General features: G+C 36.8%; 1 protein-coding gene across 1 annotated transcript in view; it reads right to left on the reverse strand.

Moving 5' to 3' along the window:
- Positions 1-3,371: 3,371 nt before the first annotated feature.
- Positions 3,372-25,390, reverse strand: part of LOC133642571 (cadherin-17-like) — an 82,160-nt gene continuing 60,141 nt past the window's right edge. The window contains exons 11-16 of the mRNA XM_062036839.1: positions 16,679-16,920; positions 16,482-16,612; positions 14,757-14,996; positions 9,096-9,212; positions 8,859-8,975; positions 3,372-4,625 (exon numbers count right to left, since the gene is read on the reverse strand). Of these exons, the coding sequence (XP_061892823.1) occupies positions 4,522-4,625; positions 8,859-8,975; positions 9,096-9,212; positions 14,757-14,996; positions 16,482-16,612; positions 16,679-16,920 (951 nt within the window). The 3' untranslated portion in view covers positions 3,372-4,521. The remainder of the gene's footprint in view (positions 4,626-8,858; positions 8,976-9,095; positions 9,213-14,756; positions 14,997-16,481; positions 16,613-16,678; positions 16,921-25,390) is intronic.

A 25,390-nucleotide genomic window follows, 5' to 3' on the forward strand; every position in this document is an offset into this window, starting at 1 on the left:
CAATATACATCAAGGAAACAGAACACCTCCATGTTGCTTCCCATCCTACACAGTGGAGTTTTACAAGCCTTCTTCTTGGTAGGATCAAAGACAGCTTTTGTCTTGTCGCCGGGAACTCATGGCAACACAAAGTTTTGTGATAACTTGGATACAATTTGTCAGGTTCAAACACTGATGACATCTATTAAACAAGACAAGAAGCAAAGAATCCAACAGAGACAGAATTAAATTTGGACTCAATTGAGGAGAGACGCCGTCGACCTGTAGCCTCTTACAGTGTCTTAGCACGCTCTGGCGAAAGATTGTACGCCACCTCTTTTTATTTGGATTTTCCCTGTTTACATAACAACAGCTGTTTCTAAAGGAATGGGGAGTATGTCAACAGTCATTGTTTTCGGTCACATTAACACAAAAGGAAATGATGTTGGGTTGGTCCTGGCTTCAGCCTGGGCAGGTCTTGGATGACAATAGATAACCCTGCATAAGAGACACTGCAACAGGAGAGCAAACAGCATCCTCAGGGACTCATCCCACCCAGGTCACCACTGGCTTGAACTCTTGCCCTCAGGGAGGCGCTATAAGACCATCAAAGCAAGGACAAATAGACTGAAAAACAGTTTGTATCCTAGAGCTGTTATTGCCCTAAACTCTGCACTTACCTGAACACTCACCACTTGATTACTTGCTTACCTCTGATAAAGATCTACTGTGCAATATGTTTTTTAACATTTTATGATGTTTTTAAATTTTAAATTGTTTTATTATTGTTGTTGTCTTAAGACTATTTTATGTAGGTTTGTTTTAAAAGCACTGAGCTGGATTGCTGTCCAATTTCGTTGTTTCCACACAATGACAATAAAGGTATTCTGATTCTGATTCTGAACCCCCCTCCCGTCTCCTCCCATCGTACACAATGGAATTTTCCAAGCCTTTGCTTGGTGCAAACAAAGACAGCTCTCTTGTCTGTTCTTTGGGAACTCAGAACGGAAAGTTTTTTGATAATTTACATACAATTTCTCCGACACAATCATTCCGACAATTACAGCATCAATGACCTCAGATCGTCAAATTATACTTCATGTATTTGGCAGTGAGCAGGAAAACACAGCCGCCCGATAGGCCGAGAGCATGGTTGTTTGTTGACATTGTGTCGTTTTAACTCCCGGACCTAAGACTGGAAAAATCGTGGTCTGCAAAGTGAAACTACACTTAGAAAAAAAAAGACCAAAAATAACACGAGGCATGGAAGGGACTTGAAATAGTTGGGGGGGGTGGGGGGGGGGGTCATGTGTTTAAAGAGCGATGGAAAATGGTCCGTCCACTTGGGGAAACATGGACTCGGTGTCCAGCCCTGAGAGGAGGATTATCTCTCTTTTTTTCCAAAGCCCTCCAAGCGATTGAGACCCTCGCCTCCCTTTCTCTCAGGCTCTACATCTCCGTCCTCAGAGGGTCCGTTAGAACGCGTCAGTTGAAGGCCCGCCGCCTCCCAAATGTTGATCCCGTGTCACGAGCTGTCCACTTCCCCTCTGCCCTCTCGTCTCGCTCAGGGTCCTTCTCTCCCCCCCCCCCCCCCCCCCCCCCGCCTCCCCCCGTCGTCGGTTATAAAAATAGCTTATAATAAACGGCTGATGGCTGTGTGGGCCGCCAGCATTGTCAGAACCTTCTGAGTCATCGCACATTGAAAATGTACAGAATGGAGCTGTGATCGCTGCCAGACCTGTTGTGTTTTATTCAATACATGTCTGAGGATGAAGGGTCCATTTGTGAACAAAAAAACCCAAAACCAGTGAAGTTGGCACGTTGTGTGAATGGTAAATAAAAACAAAATACAATGATTTGCAAATCCTTTTCAACTTATATTCAATTGAATAGACTGCAAAGACATGTTGTTTTTTTCCCCCCAAAATAATCATTAACATTGCAAAAAAAGTTGGCATAGGGGCATTTTTACCACTGTGTTACATGGCCTTTCCTTTTAACAACACTCAGTAAACGTTTGGGAACTGAGACACATTTTTGAAGCTTTTCAGGTGGAATTCTTTCCCATTCTTGCTTGATGTACAGCTTAAGTTGTTCAACAGTCCGGGGGTCTCCGTTGTGCTATTTTAGGCTTCATAATGCGCCACACATTTTCAATGGGAGACAGGTCTGGACTACAGGCAGGCCAGTCTAGTACCCGCACTCTTTTACTATCAAGCCACGCTGTTGTAACACATAACTTGGCATTGTCTTGTTGAAATAAGCAGGGGCGTCCAAGATAACGTTGCTTGGATGGCAACATTAAACCTGTATGTACCTTTCAGCATTAATGGCGCCTTCACAGATGTGTAAGTTACCCATGACTTGGGCACTAATGCACCCCCATACCATCACAGATGCTGGCTTTTGAACTTTGCGCCTAGAACAATCCGGATGGTTCTTTTCCTCTTTGTTCCGGAGGACACGACGTCCACAGTTTCCAAAAACAATTTGAAATGTGGACTCGTCAGACCACAGAACACTTTTCCACTTTGCAGCAGTCTATCTTAGATGAGCTCGGGCCCAGCGAAGTCGGCGGCGTTTCTGGGTGTTGTTGATAAATGGCTTTCGCTCTGCATAGTAGAGTTTTAACTTGCACTTAAAGATGTAGCGACCAACTGTACTTACTAAAAGTGGTTTTCTGAAGTGTTCCTGAGCACATGTGGTGATATCCTTTACACACCGATGTCGCTTTTTGATGCAGTACCGCCTGAGGCATTGAAGGTCCCGGGCATTCAATGTTGGTTTTCAGCCTTGCTGCTTACGTGCAGTGATTTCTCCAGATTCTCTGAACATTTTGATGATATTACCGACCTTAGATGGTGAAATCCCTAAATTCCTTGCAATAGCTGGTTGAGAAATGTTGTTCTTAAACAATTTTCTCACGCATTTGTTGACAAAGTGGTGACCCTCGCCCCATCCTTGTTTGTGAATGACTGAGAATTTCATGGAAGCTTTTTTTTTAATACCCAATCATGGCACCCACCTGTTCCCAAGTAGCCTGTTCACCGGTGGGATGTTCCAAATAAGTATTTGATGAGCATTTCTCAACTTTCTCAGTCTTTTTTGCCACTTGTGCCAGCTTTTTTTAAACATGTTGCCGGCATCAAATTCCAAATGTGCTAATATTTGCAAAAAAAATATCAACGTTTTCCAGTTTGAACGTTAAATATCTTGTCTTTGCAGTCTATTCAATTGAATATAAGTTGAAAAGGATTTGCAAATCATTTGTATTCCGTTTTTATTTACCATTTACGCAACGTGCCAACTTCACTGGTTTTGGGTTTTGTATATAAAGTTTGTTCCCAATAGTTAGTTTTAGTCCAAAACATTAATTATTACATTATAATACAATTAGTATCATAACATTTAAGTTTGAGTCAAGTAGGATAAAAATTGTCTTACAGACTCACACAAATTTAAAAAAAAGTGTAAAAAAAAAAAAGTTATACATTTGATTTGATTTTTATTAAGGATCCCCATTAGCTGGTTGCCACAACAACCCACTAGTCTTCCTGGGGTCCACAAACCCAATACAATTACAAGTAAAAGCATATAATTATAACTACACAATACAGAAAAAAAATAAAAGCATCAATAAGAAAACAAGCAAACAATTTACAGTCACAGAATAATAATGACCATATAAATATAACTACACAATACAAAACCAAACAAAATCATCAACAAGCAAACTAATTTAAAGACTCAGATAAAATATTACTTTCCTTTTAAAGACCTGTTTACTTTCAATGCCGGTGAGAATTCGAGGCAGGTTATTCCAGAGCGATACAGATCTATAAATAAAAGATTTCCGCAAAACATTCTTCCTGGGACGAGGGAGTACAAAATGCCCCTCACTAGAAATGTTAAATAAACTTTTGCCCTTTAGACAAGGTGAAATTATTGCTGGCGAAACATGAACAAAAATAAATTGACGGTCAAAGCAGCGTGTTTAAACTTGATCTATTTGAATTAAAAGGCTGGTTTAATTAGCTTAGGAAATTATAAAAAAAACAAACTCAATCAACATGTCATTTTTTTTTTTTTATCTGATCAAGGGTGTACAAGAATAATCCATTAGTTAAAAAAACAAATTAAGACTACAAGCAAAATGTTAAATACAAACATGTCTAACAACAGCAACAAAGGGAGGCCTATGAGCAAGTTTTTACATCTGCTTTTTACTGAACTTTGAGTATAGAAAGACGTTATGATTTTTCATCAGCGGCATACGAGCAATGGCGGGTGGTCGTCGGGTTTAGATGTGAAGTGAAGTGAATTAGATTTATATAGCGCTTTTCTCTAGTGACTCAAAGCGCTTTGCATGGTGAAACCCAATATCTAAGTTACATTTAAACCAGTGTGGGTGGCACTGAGGAGCAGGTGGGTAAAGTGTCTTGCCCAAGGACACAACGGCAGTGACTAGGATGGCGGAAGCGGGAATCGAACCTGGAACCCTCGAGTTGCCGGCACGGCCACTCTGCCAACCGAGCTATGCCGCTAGATGGATATTTTCAGAGGGATTCTCTCCTGGCTCGTGGTTTTACTCGGCTCTTTGGGGTTCTGGTAAGACATCCTCACAAACACCACGACGAGGATGGTCCCTAGAAAACACACACACACACACACACACACACACACACACACACACACACACACACACACACACACACACACACACACACACACACACACACACACACACACACACACACACACACACACACACACACACACACACACACACACACACACACAAAAACACCTCAGCTATTAAAAGCTAAAGTTAAAAGTTAAAGTACCAATGATAGTCACACACACACGCTAGGTGTGGCGAAATTATCCTCTGCATTTGACCCATCACCCTTGATCACCCCCTGGGAGGTGAGGGGAGAGCAGTGAGCAGCAGCGGTGGCCACGCCCGGGAATCATTTTTGGTGATTTAACCCCCAATTCCAACCCCTTGATGCTCAGTGCCAAGCAGGGAGGTAATGGGTCCCATTTTTATAGTCTTTGGTACGACTCGGCCGGGGTTTGAACTCACAACCTACAACCGATCTCAGGGCAAGGCCACTGAGCAGGTATTGATCGCTCCGGCCTTTAAAGGACCTATCACGTCCAAACGCCCGCAATTCCACGAACAATTTCGGTCATTATGTATTTTTTGCTTCTGAAAGCATCATTTCGCATAATATCAATTTGTTTTTAAGTACCGTATTTCCCGGACTACAGAGCGCACCGCTATATAAGCCACATCCACTCAATTTTAGGAGAACAAAAAGGAAAAAAATCCATATACTAGACGCACCTGACTATAAGCCGCATATATATATATATATATATATATATATATATATATATATATATATATATATATATATATATATTATATATATATATATATATATATATATATATATATATATATATATATATATATATATATATATATATATATATATATATATATATATATATATATATATATATATATATATATATATATATATATATATATATATATATATATATATATATATATATATATATATATATATATATATATAGGCCTGCTTCATGAGGGTTTCCTCAATCATCAGGAGATTTTATTTTTTTCAATTTTTTAAAAAAAATCTCCTGATGATTGAGGAAACCCTCATGAAACAGGCCTGTAGAGATGAAATAGTCTTGTGATTTTTTCCCCCACATACATATTACGCTCTACCACGGTATCGAGCACTATTTTTCTTGGATAATCCAATTAAGACATATATATATATATATATATATATACACTACCATTCAAAAGTTTGGGGTCACGCAATTTCTCGCATGGAATAGCCTTCATTTCTAAGAACAAGAATAGACTGTCGAGTTTCAGATGAAAGTTCTCTTTTTCTGGCCATTTTGAGCGTTTTATTGACCCCACAAATGTGATGCTCCAGAAACTCAATCTGCTCAAAGGAAGGTCAGTTTTGTAGCTTCTGTAACGAGCTAAACTGTTTTCAGATGTGTGAACATGATTGCACAAGGGTTTTCTAATCATCAATTAGCCTTCTGAGCCAATGAGCAAACACATTGTACCATTAGAACACTGGAGTGATAGTTGCTGGAAATGGGCCTCTATACACCTATGTAGATAGCGCACCAAAAACCAGACATTTGCAGCTAGAATAGTCATTTACCACATTAGCAAAGTTAAGACTAGTTTAAAGTTATCTTCATTGAAAAGTACAGTGCTTTTCCTTCAAAAATAAGGACATTTCAATGTGACCCCAAACTTTTGAACGGTAGTGTATATATATGTATATATATACGTTGCAAAATAAGTTGTTTACAAAGAAAGATTTTGTAAATGTTTATTGTATGTTTATCTCCTCAATTGAGCCAAATTTAATTCTGTCGCTGTTTAATTCCTTGCTTCTTGTCTCGTTTAATAGATGTCATCAGTAGAGATGGCCGATAAATGCTTTAAAATGTAATATCGGAAATTATCGGTATCGTTTTTTTTATTATCGGTATCGTTTTTTTTTCATTTAAATTTTTTTTTTTTTTAATTAAATCAACATAAAAAACTTCTAGTTCTAAAACTAGTTCTAGTTTTTTCCTCAATATTGTACAATATAAATCAACATACATGTCAGAATCACAATATGCAATAAAGTGCTAAAATAACCATTAGCAGCATAAATACGACCGATACAATTCGGTCAGTGCACTAAATGTGCTTATTTTCAAACACATTCAAAAGCACATTCAATACACAATAGTTGTCATTGGTTCAAGTCATAGACCTTGTATATGGACTAGAGATGTCCGATAAATGCTTTAAAATGTGATATCGGAAATTATCGGTATCGTTTTTTTTACTATCGGTATGGTTTTTTATTTAATTTTTTTTATTTGTTTTATTAAATCAACATAAAAAACACAAGATACACTTACAATTAGTGCACCAACCCAAAAAACCTCCCTCATTCACACAAAAGTGTTGTTTCTTTCTGTTATTAATATTCTGGTTCCTACATTATATATCAATATATATCAATACAGTCTGCAAGGGATACAGTCCGTAAGCACACATGATTGTGCGTGCTGCTGGTCCACTAATAGTACTAACCTTTAACAGTTAATTTTACTCATTTTCATTAATTACCAGTTTCTATGTAACTGTTTTTATATTGTTTTACTTTCTTTTTTATTCAAGGAAATGTTTTTATGTCTTATTTTATTTTATTAGGACCTTATCTTCACCATACCTGGTTGTCCAAATCAGGCATAATAATGCGTAATTCCACGACTGTATATATCGGTATCGGTTGATATCGGTATCGGTAATTAAGAGTTGGACAATATTGGATATCGGCAAAAAAGCCATTATCGGACATCCCTAGTCATCAGTGTTTGAACATGACAGAAAGATTTTGTAAATGTTTATTGTATGTTTATGAATTTGCCTCCAGTCTTCTGACATTGGGCATTCCAAAATGTGCCGAAACTCGTCAAAAACCATTCAGGAATGACGACTGTTCAATGTTGTCTGAAATATTACAGACAATTAAGTCTATTAATTCTCTTTAAAAAATATGTGGGATGCAGCCTGTACCTTTAAGATGCTGACATTGGCACTTATTTACCAGTTCTGGACCTAAACATGTCCAATTCTCCCCCAAAACAGTCGTCATTCCTGAATCGTTTTTGACGGGTTTCGGCACATTTTTGAATGCTCAATAGACTGGAGGCCAATTCATAAACATACAATAAACATTTACAAAATCTTTCTGTCAGGTTCAAACACTGATGACATAAATTAAACGAGACAAGAAGCAAGGAATTAAACAGAGACATAATTAAATGTGGCTCAATTGAGGAGAGCGCCTCTGGGCTGTACAGTTGTACAGTCTCCATCACGCTCTGGCGAAAGATTGTACGCCTCCTCTTTTATTTGGACCTTCCCTGATTACGCGGCAACAGCTGTTTCTAAGGGACGGGGGTCGTAAACAGCCATCGCCTTTTTATTAAAACAGTTCAAAGAAAAGGTCGTAAACAGTTCACAGAAAAGGTCGTAAAACAGTTCAAAGAAGAGGTCCCTGTAGGGGGAGTCAGGTCCTGCTTCCTCTTCGGGTCAGACAATATGTTTCTGTTGATTACAATACATGAAAGAAACAGAGCACCTTCATGTTGCTTCCCATCCTACACAGTGGAGTTTTACAAGCCTTCTGCTTGGTAGGATTAAAGACAGCTTTTGTCTGCTCGCCGGGAACTCATGGAAACACAAAGTTTTGTGATAACTTAGATACAATTATTCTAACACTTTCTTTGTAAACAACTTATTTGTAAACAAATCTGCGGCTTATAGTCAGGTGCGGCTAATATATGGATTTTTTTCTTTTTCTTCTCCTAAAATTGAGTGGATGTGGTTTACATAGTCCGGGAAATACGGTACTTGAAAACCAATTGATATTATGCGAAATGATGCTTTCAGAAGCAAAAAATACATAAATTGTTAGGGGAATTGCGGGCGTTTGGACGTGATTGGTCCTTTCAATCAATACCTACTCAGTGGCCTTGTGGTTAGAGTTTCCCGCCCTGAGATCGGTAGGTTGTGAGTTCAAACCCCGGCCGAGTCATACCAAAGACTATGAAAATGGGACCCTTTACCTCCCAATCAGCATCAAGGGTTGGAATTGGGGGTTAAATCACCAGAAATGATACCCGGGCGCACCCACTGTTCCCCTCACCTCCCAGGGGGTGATCAAGGGCGATGGGTCAAATGCAGAGAATAATTTCGCCACACTTAGTGTGAGCGTGTGACTATCATTGGTACTTTTACTGACCTATGACTGCAAAAGTGCCGAGCAGGATGCCCACGGCAGACTGGATAGTCGGCATGCCCGGCAGCTGCTTGGCCGGCATTTTGCAGTTCCCCCTGATGTTGCAAGGGCACACGGTCACTAAGAACAGAGAACAGCACGACCCAGTCGTCGCACACCCACAATGACCATTAGGGTTAGGGACATGTACTGAGCGCCATCGAGTCACCGGAATCGAACCTTCCTGCGCTTGGTTCTCACCCGGTAAGTTGATGAAGGTGCTTCTGGGGGGGGAGCTGCTGTCAGAGATGGTGAAGGGCACCGTGTAAACCTCAGGGGCCAGATATGGTGTGTTCAGGGACAGGTTGGTGTGAGTATCTGAGAGAAAGAAAACAAATAGCAATGTGTGATTTGATACTGCATCAAAAAAGCAACATCAGTGTGTCAGGTTCAAACACTGATGACATCTATTAAACAAGACAAGAGGCAAAGAATTCAACAGAGACAGAATTAAATTTGGACTCAATTGAGGAGAGACGGCGTCAACCTGTAACCTCTTAGAGTGTCTTTGCACGCTCTGGTGAAAGATTGTACGCCACCTCTTTTTATTTGGACTTACCCTGTTTACAACAACATCTGTTTCTAAAGGAATGGGGAGTATGTAAACAGTCATTGTTTTTGGTCACATTAACACAAAAGAAAAAGATGCCTCGGGCTTGGGCTAGTCCTGGATTCAGCTTGAGCAGGTCTTCGATGGCAATAGATAACCCCTCCCGTCTCCTCTCATCGTACACAGTGGAATTTTCCAAGCCTTTGACTTGGTGGAACAAAGACAGCTCTCTTGTCTGTTCATTGGGAACAGAACGGAACGTTTTTTTGATCATATAAAAACACATTTTCTGACAAGTGTGTAAAGGATATTACCACATGGGCACAGGAACACATCAGAAAACCACTGTCAGTGACTACAGCTCGTCGCTACATCTGTAAATGCAAGTTAAAACCCTACAATGCAAAGCGAAAGCCATTTATCAACAACACCCAGAAACGCCGCCGGCTTCGATGGGCCCGAGCTCATCTAAGGTGGACTGATGCAATGTGGAAAAGTGTTCTGTGGTCTGACGAGTCCACATTTCAAATTTTTGTATGCTGGTCATGATCTAATGTTAGTTCAAAACTCACACTTAATTAGCATCGTATCCCTCTTGTGCTTTTCTGTCATTAATTAAATTGCTTTGTAAACTTTCAAATTGCGATGTTTAATTTAATTTGTTTACCTAATTGCACAGAATAAATCATGCACCGTAATTGGTGTTTTTCTATTTTTGTTCATCTTTACTAGACTTGTAAATAAAGATTAGCATGAATCATAGTAAATATTGTTATTATATTGTAGTATGGGGTGCTAAAAAAGCTTGATCAAGTGAAAAAAATGGTACAAAACAAAGAGGTATGAAATGTAGGTATGAAAAATGCTAATCTATTTATTAACTGGAGGAAAGTCATGCCGTCTTTTAATTGAAGCCGAGTGATAATTTATTTTAGCCAACACCCAAGGCTCATAATTAAGGGTGTATATTGTTAACACAAATTTAGGAAGACACATTAAGGTGAGTTGACTTCATGAAAAGTTTACCAACTGTTCCCAAACTACACACAAGTCATTGTGTTTTTGCTGTCAAGATATAGATAGATGATCTTTTACCGAAGGTAGAGAAAATCAATCAATCATCAATCAAAAATGAATACAATTATAGGTAGGGGTGGGCCAAAGAAAAGGCAAACTAAAATAAATACATACAGTGGGAAGCGGGGATCCCTAGAGGTAGTGGTGGGGGGGGGGGGGGTCCCCAGCGAAATGACAGATAGTTATTAGTAGTAATGGACCCTTATTGGGTTCATTTGTACACTTAACATTGATATTATACATGTAGGCCGATATATATATATATATATATATATATATATATATATATATATATATATATATATATATATATATATATATATATATATATATATATATATATATATATATATATATATATATATATGTACAGTATGTATGTATACATGTATATACATATATATGTATATATATATATTCATCCATCCATTTTCTACAGTTTATGTATATATGTATGCATATATGTTTATATATATATATGTGTATATATGTATATATATGTATGTATGTATATATGTACATATATGTTAGGTCAGGAAAAAAAACAAAGGCTATTTCATCCCTACAAGCCTGTTTCGCAGGTTTCTCTGCTCTTCAGGGGATTTTTTTTATTTTTTATTTTTAAATTTTTTAATTGTATTTATTTTTTTAAATTTTTTTTTTCAAATAAATAAATAAATATAATAGCCTCTGTGTTTTTTCCTGACCTAACGTATATTCCGATCTACCCCGGTATTGAGCACTGTATAACGGATAAACCACAGAAACCTCAATGTATATACATACAGTATATGTACATATACATATATATATATATATATATATATATATATATATATATATATATATATATATATATATATATATATATATATATATATATATATATATATATATATATATATATATATATATATATATATATATATATATGCCCCAGTGCACAAAACAAAGTCTTAAAGGCATAGTTTTGTCTGGAAAAAAGTTATTGACCTCAACCCCACCAAACACCTTTGGAATAACATCGGTTGTTTCTCATCGCCGGTGACCTTTGACCCCACCGACGGCTGAAATGTCTCCCAGACACGCTCTAACATCTCGTCTCCTCTGCCAACCTCCTCCCCATTCGTGGACATGAGTGCTGTGAAGAGTCCGAGCAGGTGTGACTCTTTATCTAATCTTCGCTAATTAGTTGAAAATACTGTATGACGTGAGCACGGCCCTACAAAGAGAGGAGCATTTATCGGACCGTTTGAAGCCTTATCTGAGGGTCCGACACCCAACCCCCCCCCCCCCCCCCCCTTCATGTGCCATTTGCAATGCTCTTTGCACGTTTTTGTGTGGTCCGCAGCCTCACACCTCTGCAGGTTTGCTTTACACACCCCTTGCAGTGACAAAGGTGGATTATACTAAATGTATTAAATACAGAAGGGATGATTCACGTCTCCCCACTGCAGAGGATAATCAGACATAAGTGGGGCCTCATTTCCATTACGGCAGCCATTGATGGCGAAGTGCAAGGCATCATGGGTGATTCCTCTTTTAGCCTCCAGAGCACGTCGATGACGCCAGCGGAATTACGCGGTTCAGTTGCAAGTTGTAATTACAGCTGTCATTAGAACGGGAACAAGAGGGGGGCTCGGATGTAACACCTGGAAATTGGCTGCCTTTCTACTTCTTAAAAGTGCCTCAAAGTTCCAAAACCGTGGTCGCTATGGCAACCAGGTGCACAGAAGAGCTACAAGGTAAAGTGTTGAGTGTCTCGAGGCTCCTTGAGTGATCGCTGCAGAAATAATCACCTGAGCTCTGCCTCCTTCATGGAAATGGAATATTTTAGTGAAAAGAAACCCAAGACAATGTCTCTTTCTCTATGGAGAGCATGAAGGCCAGACCACTGAGACCTTTTCTTTGGAGGGTTTTCTATTAAACCCAGTGTGGAATGAAAAAAATAGGATGTTGAAAAATCAGTAATTAGACCCTCCAGGACAAAGTCGCAATGTTTTCAGGCATTTTGTTTTTCAATGACATTGAACCAACTGATGGTTGTTATCAATGTTGTAACTTTAACTTAAAAAGCACAAGACAACAACCAATGGAAAACATATACATATATATATATATATATATATATATATATATATATATAATATATATATATATATATATATATATATATATATATAATATAATATATATTATATATATTAAATATATAATATATATATATATATATATATAATATATATATATATATTATATATATATATATTAATATATATATATATTATATATTATACATATATATATATATATAATATACATATATATATATACATATATATAGTCGAGGTTTCTGTGGTTTATCCGTTATACAGTGCTCAAATACCGGAATATACGAAAAAACACAGAGGCTATTTCATCCCTACAAGCCTGTTTTAGCAGGTTTCTCTGCTCTTCAAAATCCCCTTAAGAGCAGAGAAACCTGCGAAACAGGCGTGTAGGGGAATGCTGATATCAGACTGATATCTGTAGGGATGAAATAGCCTCTGTGTTTTTTTTAGGTCAGGAAAAAAAACACAGAGGCTATTTCATCCCTACAAGCCTGTTTTTTTTGGGTCAAGAAAAAAACACACAGAGGCTATTTCATCCCTACAAGCCTGTTTTGCAGGTTTCTCTGCTCTTCAGGGGATTTTGAAGAAGCAGGTTTCTCTGCTCTTCAGGGGGATTTTGAAGAGCAGAGAAACCTGCGAAACAGGCTTGTAGGGATGAAATACCCTCTGTGTTTTTTTCCTGACCTAACATATATACAGTATATACAAAAATATATATACATACATATATATATATATATACATATGTGTTTGTGAATTTCTGAATAATATATATTTTTTTTTTTCCAGAAATTCATATATACACATATATATATATATATATATATATATATATATATATATATATATATATATATATATATATATATATATATATATATATATATATATACATACATATATATATATATATATATATATATATATATATATATATAATATATATATATATATATATATATATATATATATATATATATATATATATATATATATATATATATATATATATATATATATATATATATATATATATATATAGAATAGAAAGTACTTTGTTGATCCCTGGGGGAAATTCAGCACCACAGTTCGCTCACAATAGACAATAATAATAATAAATAATATAATATATATAATATATTATACATAATATATATGTGTAAATGTACATGTTTGTATATGTATGAATGTACAAACCCCAAAACCAGTGAAGTTGGCACGTTGTTTTAATGGTAAATAAAAACAGAATACAATGATTTGCAAATCCTTTTCAACTTATATTCAATTGAATAGACTGCAAAGACAAGATATTTAACGTTCGAACTGGAAAACCTTGTTATTTTTTGCAGGAATTTGATGCCTGCAACATGTTTTATAAAAGCTGGCACAAGTGGCAAAAAAGACTGAGAAAGTTGAGGAATGCTCATCAAACACTTATTTGGAACATCCCACAGGTGAACAGGCTAATTGGGGAACAGGTGGGTGCCATGATTGGGTATGAAAGCAGCTTCCATGAAATGCTCAGTCATTCACAAACAAGGATGGGGCGAGGGTCACCACTTTGTCAACAAATGCGTGAGCAAATTGTCGAACAGTTTAAGAACAACATTTCTCAACCAGCTGTTGCAAGGAATTTAGGGATTTCACCATCTACGGTCCGTAATATCATCAAAAGGTTCAGAGAATCTGGAGAAATCACTGCACGTAAGCGATGACATTACGGATCTTCGATCCCTCAGGTGGTACTGCATCAAAAAGCGACATCAGTGTGTAAAGGATATCACCACATGGGCTCAGGAACACTTCAGAAAACCACTGTCAGTAACTACAGTCGGTCGCTACATCTGTAAGTGCAAGTTAAAACTCTACTATGCAAAGCAAAAGCCATTTATCAACAACACCCAGAAACGCCGCCGGCTTCGTTGGGCCCGAGCTCCTCTAAGATGGACTGATGCATTCACTTTTATCTACCAACAGTATAACCCAATCTCATCAGATGCCAAGTTTCCAAATGTCAATCTGTGATATCCATGGCATGATGTTTGTATGGGGTGTGTTTCTGTCCTTTGTGTGTGCACCATTTTAAGTATAACAACAGTAAAGGCATGCCGGGTGCCTTCTCACCATTGATGGGTGTGAGCTTCCAGTTGCGCCGGACCGTGGCGTCGCTCCGTAGGGAGAAGTTGAGTCTTCCTCCGTGTTGCGGGCCGTCGCTGTCCCGGGAGGCCAGCACCAGGGCTTGGTCTTCCCAGCGCGGCGTACACAAGTACTTCCAGGAGTAGTCACCCACCAGCACCGGACTGTTGTCGTTCACGTCCAGGATTTGGACCGTGACCAAAGTTGAAGCGGATAAGGAAGAGTTTCCTTGGAGGGAGACAAGTAGAATAAAGGTGTAGATGTTCCACTTGTGAGAATGACACATCTATACGACAAAGTATTTATGACATTATTTTACTTTCGCAAAGTTTTCTTACATTTGAATTGTTCTATGTCCTCATAATAATAATAACCAACATCTGTTTTTGGTCTATTTCTTTTGTAAGAGTTACAAATTAGAGGGGAAAAAAATGGCCCTTTTTTTTTTTTGCAAACCTCAAATTCATGTATTCAGGAGATTATTTTTAGAGGTGCCCCAAAAAAATCGATTCACATCGAATCGCGATTTCTATTATCCCGATTCTTAGTCGATTCAAAAATGTTTAAATATTTATAAAAAATAAATAAAAAATTTAAAAAAATAGAAAAAAAAAAAATATATATATATATATATATATATATATATATATATATATATATATATATATATATATATATATATATATATATATATATATATATATATATATATATATATATATATATATATATATATCAGTGACGTGCGGTGAGGTTCATGTCAGGTGAGGCACTGACTTCATCACAGTCAGATTTACAAACATATGAACCCTAAAGAGTATCTTATTCACCATTTGATTGGCAGCAGTTAACGGGTTGTGTTTAAAAGCTCATGCCAGCATTCTTCCCTGCTTGGCACTCAGCATCAAGGGTTGGAATTGGGGGTTAAATCACCAAAAATTATTCCCGGGCGCGGCGCCGCTGCTGCCCACTGCTCCCCTCACCTCCCAGGGGGTGATCAAGGGATGGGTCAAATGCAGAGGACAAATTTCACCACACCTAGTGTGTGTGTGACAATCATTGGTACTTTAACTTAACTTTAACTTTACACATACATACTGTAGCACACAAAAAAGCATATTTAATTTAAAAAAAACGTTATTATGGTTGAAAGCCTCACCTGCCTCTAGTGACTGCACGTCACTGATATATATATATATATATATATATATATATATATATATATATATATATATATATATATATATATATATATGTATATATATATATATATATATATATATATATATATATATATATATATATATATATATATATATATATATATATATATATATGTATATATATATATGAAATAGCCTCTGTGTTTTTTTCACAATTAAGTTTAGCTCATGATGCATGCCATAAGATGAATGATGCGGACACGTTTGTTACTGAATATTTTTACAATACACTTTGCATGAACGTATATGTGAATATATAATTATTTGGCACTTGTTTATGTTGGACTGCAATATTGTTCAATGAAGGACACTATGTCTAGCTTGTGTGCTTAGCTGTTGTGTAGCTGCTGGCTTCCAGCAGCATTGCCCAATTGCGTTTCATGCTGCCTTTTGCGATGACTTCACTCCTTTTTTTTCGCGTGTGTTTTGTTGCTGATATCAGACTGATATCTGATATGTATATGCCGACTAATAGTCAAAGCCCACTTACGTCCATCCACTGCAATGACCTCCATGGTGTATGTGCTGTTCTCCTCTCGGTCCAAGGCCTGCACAGTCTTCAATTCCCCGGAATATTTCCCGATCGAAAAGTACTTCTTGGTGTCCCCTTGAAGAGAATACCTGCACAGAAACACGTTGGAAGTTTCATGCAAGTGGAGTGACGCTGAGGTGAAAGAGGAATTCTACCTGATGGGGTGAGAGTCGGGGTCGTAGCCTCGGATAGTGGCGATCACGCGGCCCGGTTCCTCGCCCTCTCTGACCGTCACCTCGTAATGGCTTTGGGACAGAATGGGACCTTCATTGACGTCGTCGACGTAGATCGATACTGTTGCTGTGGATGATGGACCGTAGCGGCCCCGGACCAAAGCCACCGGATTCTGGACACTTAGAACCAGGATGTACTCGCTCTCACGCTCAAAGTCGAGAACCTGCTCGGAGAAACACCACGTGGTTTTATCTTAGAGGTGCTAACGTTATAATCGTCCCTCTTTCTTGTTTGTATGCATTCTTAGACTTAGACAAACTTATTGAGCCACAAGGGAAATTGCTAACTCATAAATAAACCCTAGAAAAAGCCATTAGGGGTGCTGTAAAAACATCCAAAACCTTTATAAATGTTTCACATACACGCTGTCAGTCAGACCTGGGAATATTAAGAGATGCGACCCGTTAAGCTTTTCAATCTGGCCCTGCAGACATTCCCAAATATTTTTTTTAGATTTTTAAGATGGAAAGTGTAGCTGCCATTATGATGTGCTGTGATGTTTTCTAATGGCCGTAAGTCTTCAACTATACAAAGTTAAACAATGATTGGAATCTGCGCTTTTGCATGATATACTAGTTAATCTAATTAGTTACTATGGTAATGAAATTAATAACTATGGTAATCTAATTAGTTACTGTGGAGGGGGGCGTGGCCTGCGGGCCTGCAGCGAAGCGGGGCGTGCCAGGACCGGCTTCGAAATCAGCGACAGGTGCGTCTGTTAAAAGGCAGCAGCCGGGAGGAGAGAGTTGTCGGAGCTGGAGTAAGAGCGAGAGGGCAACTTCCACAATTTAGCCCTCCAGGGGGTTCTTTGGACCACCAAGCACTGACATGATAGCCCGGTTCAGGTTCACAATACAGTTTTTTTTTACAATAAATCTGTGTCTTGCTTTCCAGCTTTTGTGTCCGTCTCAGGCTCGCTCTCGCTCTTACTCCAGTTACTATGGTAATGTATTTAATTACTATGGTAATCTAATTAGTTACTATGGTAATTTAAGTCACAGCAGCTCAGACGAGGCACCAAGCAGCGTGGGTGGGGAGCGTTTCCACAGAGTGTCTGCCTGAAATGCGGGTGTCAGGGACAGATGCGGAAGGAGATTTTTACAACAAAGTTCTAAAGCTTAGTAATATATCACATATATCAGATTGTAGGTGGGGGTTTTTTACACTTCACGTTCATATTTCGCTGTGTTTGTTGCATTGTTGTTGCGTTTCTCTTGATTGTAAAATATGTCGATCGAGAAGGGGTGTGACGTTCATATGTTGTCAATATTCAGTGTTTTATCGTTCACAGTTAATATTGTAAATCCCACTGTGGAAGTCGCTTCCTAGCGGTCCCATTGACAGACACGGCACCGGAGCCAAGCGTGCAGGTTTAACAAGGTTTTAATGATTTCCATCAACAAAAGTTCTCTCTCCTAATAGAATGTGACTTTTCAGTCCCATCCGTATCCTCCTCCTCTCCTGTTAAAGACAACAGATGATTAGATTAACACACGTACGGCCTGTGCAATCTAATCATCTGCCAGCTGTGTCTCGCCGTCAGCACATACCACGCCCCCCCCGTCTGATGGCGCTCTGTTTTCAGCACCATGGACAGAGGCGGTGATCTTTGCTCCTGCAAGCGCGCTGATCACACTCCCTCTCCACACCCACAGTGTCTCATTCAGTAAAAAAAAAAGTAAATTCCATTTAAGGCGGTCTGTCGTAACGTTTTTAGCATTCAATCAGACATTATTGTGAGGTTGTGTATTAAAGTTCCTAAAAATAGATATACCGGCCCCCGGACACATTTTTTTTCTCTAAAAGTGGCCAAATAATTGCCCAGGCCTGCTGTAAGTACTGTATACACTGCAAATACTGAAATCTAAGTAAGATTAAATATCTCAAATAAGGGTGATATTTGCTTATTTTCTGTCGGATAAGATAATTCTTCTCACTAAGCAGATTTTATGTTAGAGTGTTTTACTTGTTTTAAGGGTTTTGGTCCTAAATGATCTCAGTAAGATATTACAGCTTGTTGCTGAGATTTGATGACCTATATTGAGTAAAACATGCTTGAAACTAGAATATCAACTGATGCAAAGCTGTGTCATCAAAAGTAATAAATTCTTGCTTCAAGCATGAAAAAAAAAATCATGATGCCATTATGTCAAGATAATGGCACTAGCATTTACTTAATTTAAGAATATTTTTCAACATATTAAGCAAAAAGGTCTAATTTTTTTGTTCTATCAAGAAAAGTGCACTTGTTATTAGTGAGAATATACTTATTCTGAAGTATTTTTGGGTTCATTGAGGTTAGCTAATTTTACTTGTTTTGGAAAGTCTTGACAAGCCAAATTTTCTTGTTCTATTGGCAGATAATTTTGCTTAGTTCAAGTGAAATACCCCTCATTTTTGTATTTTTTTTCTCTTGTTTTTGAACACTGACTTTTTGCAGTGTACCATACCATACCATACCATACCAACTATATTTATAAAGCCCTTTAAAAACAACCACAGTTGAAGAACAAAGGGCTGTACACCACAAAGAAATACAGGCTAAGGACAGACTAAGAAATAACATTTAAAACAGAAGTAAAATACACATTGAAAAAGCAAATACAAATTACCCGAAGAACAATTTGTTAGATAAAAAGCAGTTCAAAAGTTAAAAACAGTTCAAAAAGTCAAAAACAGTTAAAAAAGTTAAAAACAGTTTAAAGTCTCATGCTGGGTTAAAAGCCAGTGAATAAAAATAGGTTTTAAGAAGGGTCTTAAAAGTAGCAAAAGAAGGGGCCTGTCTCACATGGAGAGGGAGATGTAATATATATGTAATGTAGTAACAGGCACATTCATACTAACATGTAATATTTACCTATTTTGATCATTTTAACCATGCGGTGGTGTATTAATTTCACAGATGAATTACAATGTTCGCTCTTCCCTTCCAGAAAAACAACACTACTAATCATGGCATACTTCATGAGAGACAACAACGACTACTTTGGGACAAATTATGATCCGGAACCTTACATTTTTGAACCTGAATACAAGGAGGATGATCTACAAGTTTTAGAAGCTGCGTGCTAAACGGATTCAGCTTTAGTAAATCACTAATCACCTTGTAGCAGTGTTGCTAAGTGCTAAACAATCTACAGTACAGGCCAAAAGTTTGGACACACCTTGTCCTCATTCAATGCGTTGTCTTTATTTTCATGACTATTTACATTGTAGATTGTCACTGAAGGCATCACAACTATGAATGAACACAGGTGGAGTTATGTACATAACAAAATAAGGTGAAATAACTGAAAACATGTTTTATATTCTAGTTTCTTCAAAATAGCCACCCTTTGCTCTGATTGCTGCCTTGCACACTCTTGGCATTCTCTCGATGAGCTTCAAGCACACCTGTGAAGTGAAAACCATTTCAGGGGACTACCTCTTGACTGTGCAGAAAGTCTTTGCACTATGCGCTTCAGCATCTGCTGACCCCTCTCTGTCAGTTTACGTGGCCTACCTTTTGGTGGCTGAGTTGCTGTTGTTCCCCAACTCTTCACTTTTCTTATAATAAAGTTGACTTTGGATTATTTAGGAGCGAGGAAATTTCACGACTGGATTTGTTGCACAGGTGGCATCCTATGACAGTTCCACGCTGGAAATCACTGGGCCATTCTTTCACATTTGTGAATACCGTATTTCCTTGAATTGCCGCCGGGAATATAGTATTCCCCTGCCTAGAATTACAGCCGGGTCAAACTCGTTTCGCAAAATAATTAGCGCATGCTTGGCACTTCCACCGGGTCAAATATGAGTCATTAAATGACTCCCGCCTCCTGGTGGTAGAGGGCGCTAGTGATCCTTCTTGCGACTACCAGTACTGCAGAAGACCGGTGCTGCAGAAGAAAACAAGCAGCATGCGTGAGCCGCGATCGTTTGCTTGCACTTTTACCATGGAGGATTACATATCTAAAATAAAACCGTTTTCTAAAATGGACTTTCAATCGAAGCAGGAGGTAATAATTAAAGGAATATCTCCAGAGACTTTTAAAACTGAAGAAAGATAAGGAAGACTGACTTTGATCAGAAGCAGCTGCACATGGACATCATTTATAAGTAAAGGTAAGACCATAATAACGTTTTTTTTTTATTAAATGTGCTTTTCATGATAAGGTAAGCGCCGGAGTTCGAAGAGGTTTTAAAATAATTAGCGCATGCTTGCCCAACCCGCATGCTTTTGGTACGCGCAGGAGTGAGAAGAGGTTTTAAATTAATTAGCGCACCTGTGGCTATTCAAGGAAATACGGTAAGTGAATAAGTGCTTGATTTTATACACATGGCCAAGTGATTACGACACCTGATTCTCATCATTTGAATAGGTGGCCAAATACTTTTGGCAATATAGTGTATGTGGATTGTGGTTGATAGGCAAAATACCTCCTTTTTAAATTTGTATAACATTTTCTTAGAGGCATACATGTTGGAATCCATCCGATACATACTCATGCACAAACCCACCCATTTTGTTTTCCAGGCTTCTGACATTAGAAAACAAAAACAGTGACATGAACGGATTAAAAGCCGGAGGTTCCAAACAGGAATTGCTCAGCGATTTCAATTATCTTCTGGAGGTCAGCATTAATTGTGTCCGCAGTCGGTGTTTGATGCCCAGTGTTATCTTTAAATGTGTTCCGGTGCTCTCACTTGCCATTAAAACAGGACATTATCACACCCCTGCTGTCTGACATCCGGCCCGCTCGCGGCGAGTGCGTCTCTTGTTGCCACGGAGAAAGAGCACAGACCCTTGGAGGGGGTGCATGGGTAATTGTGACTGGAAGTGACGCATAGCACTGCTCAGCGGTGAATCAGCACATCGGAACCTGTGCACGCTTCTTGTAGATACAATCATCTGAGCAGGTCTGGGGACTTTAGATACAGCTCCTTTTTGATACTCACGGTATATTTATTTATATGCAGTATGTATTGCTTTTTGCATTGTTCTCCTTAAAGCAGGGGTGTCCAAAGTGCGGCCCGGGGACCATTTGCGGCCCGCCGCTGATTGTTTACCGACCCGACACACATTCTGGAAATGCTATTGCAAAAATAAAAAAAGAACATAAAAAAAAAATGGAATGAGGTGAAATCTAATGAGAAAAAGTTGCAATGTTGACACAAAGCTGCCATGCAGGCTGTTTAATTTTTTCCTTTTGTCTTTATTTATTTTTATTTTTTTGCCATTGCTCAAAAAAAATAATAATGACAAAAAATCCATGTTATAATGAATTATTTTCAAGACTCCAATTACTTCAAATATTTCACTTGAAAATGTTTTATGTGGTAAATATTGCATATATTGTGTAGTAGCCATTTATATATATATATATATATATATATATATATATATATATATATATATATATATATATATATATATATATATATATATATATATATATATATATATATATATATATATATATATATATATATATATATATATATATAATATGTATATATATATATATATATATACACACAGTATATATATATAATATGTATATAATATATAATATATATATACATATATATATATACACACAGTATATATATAATATGTATATATTATATATATATATATATATATATATATATATATATATATATATATATATATATATATATATATATATATATATACAGTATATATACATATATACACATACATATATATATATATATATATATATATATATATATATATATATATATATATATATATATATATATATATATATATATATATATGTATATATATATATATATATATATATATATATATATATATATATATATATATATATATATATATATATATATATATATATATATATATATATATATATATATATATATATATACACAGTATATATACATATATACACATACATATATATATATATATATATATATATATATATATATATATATATATATATATATATATATATATTAAAACAGGTTACAGGTGGAAAAAGTTTGTTTTGGTTTCATGGAGATGGTCAGCAGTTATCATAATCAGCTTATTTTTTCAATTAAAAATTAGATTTACATCATCAAAAATAATTCATATTTATTAACACGCACAAAAGGACAGAACATTGGTACCGTTGAGCACTGGTATCGATTCCTGGAACTGGATTCATCCCTATACAGGTCACATACGGGCCAAAAAATGATAATTGTCATGCAGTGCGAATAGTAAGTGGTTTACTGTCGATTGATGGATTCGCAGATCAAGCACTCCACTGCAGATGCATTCGAATGAATGAATGAATGAATATGTCTTATGTCACACGGTTTAGATTCATTTTTATTCTGCTTAAATGATTTTAGATATCATTTCATCCTGACTGTTCAGGCATATTACCTCAATTGTCAGCCTCCGGCCCGTGTGCTTAACCTGCCATTAGTGTCTGCACACACAATCGAGTTATCCTCCTCGGCTGTGAACACGGTGTGAATGGGAATAATGAAAAGTGTCTGCCTTCCGGCTATGACCTCACATGGTGACACACTGAGTTAAAGCAGTCGCCAGAGTGCGTCTTAATCCACTGGGGCTCCACGTGTGACGGATATAAGCCCTTTGTTTGTTCTCAATCAAAGCACACACAAAAACAACACTGTCGAACTAGATGAGGCAATTCCTTAAGGAATTTGAGTGTGAACGCTCCAATGCTGAAGTTGAACTGAAATCCTGGAATTTTTTTGAACTTGGAAAAAAGGTGTGTTTTTTTTTGGAAAATGGTCAAACAAAAAAACTTGAATGGTCTGAATGAGTTAAAATGGTTGATGTTGGAATTTTTCTAATCTTTGGAGAAATTTTGAAGTAGTAACATGTTGATCTGAGAATTCCTGGAATTTTGGGAAAACCGGAAATGTTTCCATTTAAAAAAAACAACTTTGTTTTTGTCCCGATTAAGATAAATGTTTGGACGGTGAAACGGTTGAAGTGGGTTGAAAAATGTGGAAGGAGTAGTCGCCAGAATAAAGGGTGTAAATGGGGCTTTGGTAAAACCAGGAATTCTGGAAAATCCTGGAATTTTTTTAAACTTGGAAAAAAAGTGTTTTTCTTTTGTTTTTTTTGGAAAATGGTAAAAAAAAACAAAAAAACCTTGAATGGTCTGAATGAGTTAAAATGGTTGATGTTGGAATTTTTCTAATCTTTGGAGAAATTTTGAAGTAGTAAAATGTTGAATTGAGAATTCCTGGAATTTCAGGAAAACCTGAAATTTTTCCAGTTAAAAAAAACAACTTTGTTTTTGTCCCGATTAAGATAAATGTTTGGACGGTGAAACGGTAGAAGTGGGTTGAAAAATGTGGAAGGAGTAGTCGCCAGAAAAAAAGGGTGGAAATGGGGCTTTGGTAAAACCAGGAATTCTGGAAAATCCTGGAATTTTTTTGAACTTGGAAAAAAGGTGGGGTTTTTTTTGTTGTTTTTTTTTAAATGGTAAAAAAAACCCTTCAATGGTCTGAATGAGTTAAAATGGTTGGTGTTGGAATTTTTCAAATCGGTGCAGAAATGTTGAAGTAGTATCAAGTTTATATGAGAATTCCTGGAATTTTAGGAAAACCTGGAATTTTTCCAGTTCAAAAAACAACTTTGTTTTTTGTCCTGATTAAGAGAAATGTTTGGACGGTGAAACGGTTGAAGTGGGTTGAAAAGTGTGGAAGGAGTAGTCGCCAGAATAAAGGGTGTAAATAGGGCTTTGGTAAAACCAGGAATTCTGGAAAATCCTGGAATTTTTTTGAACTTAGAAAAAAGGTGGGGTTTTTTTGTTTTTTTTTTGAAAATGGAAAAAAAAAACCTTGAATGGTCTGAATGAGTTAAAATGGTTGGTGTTGGATTTTTTCAAATCGGTGCAGAAATGTTGAAGTAGTAACATGTTGAATTGAGAATTCTTGGAATTTCGGGAAAACCAGAAATGTTTCCAGTTTTAAAAAAAAAACTTTGTTTTTTTCCCGATTAAGATAAATGTTTGGACGGTGAAACGGTTGAAGTGGGTTGAAAAATGTGGAAGGAGTAGTCGCCAGAAAAAAGGGTGGAAATGGGGCTTTTGTAAAACCAGGAATTCTGGAAAATCCGGGAATTTTTTTGAACTTGGAAAATAGTTGGTTTTTTTTTTTTTTTTTGGAAAATGGTAAAAAAAACAAACTTGAATGGACTGAATGAGTTAAAATGGTTGATGTTGGAATTTTCCAAATCTTTGGAGAAATGTTGAAGTAGTAAAATGTTGAATTGAGAATTCCTGGAATTTCGGGAAAACCTGAAATGTTTCCAGTTTAAAAAAAAAACTTTGTTTTTGTCCTGATTAAGATAAATGTTTGGACGGTGAAACGATTGAAGTGGGTTGAAAAATGTGGAAGGAGTAGTCGCCAGAATAAAGGGTGTAAATGGGGCTTTGGTAAAACCAGGAATTCTGGAAAATCCTGGAATTTTTTTGAAATTGGCAGTTTTTTTTTGTTTTTGTTTGTTTTTTTGGGAAAATGGTAAAAAAAAACCTTGAATGGTCTGAATGTTGGAATTGTTCTAATCTTTGGAGAAATGTTGACGTAGAAACATGTTGAATTGAGAATTCCTGGAATTTCGGGAA

The sequence above is a fragment of the Entelurus aequoreus genome, linkage group LG02 (assembly GCF_033978785.1).
Source record: "Entelurus aequoreus isolate RoL-2023_Sb linkage group LG02, RoL_Eaeq_v1.1, whole genome shotgun sequence".
Taxonomy (NCBI): Eukaryota; Metazoa; Chordata; class Actinopteri; order Syngnathiformes; family Syngnathidae; genus Entelurus; species Entelurus aequoreus.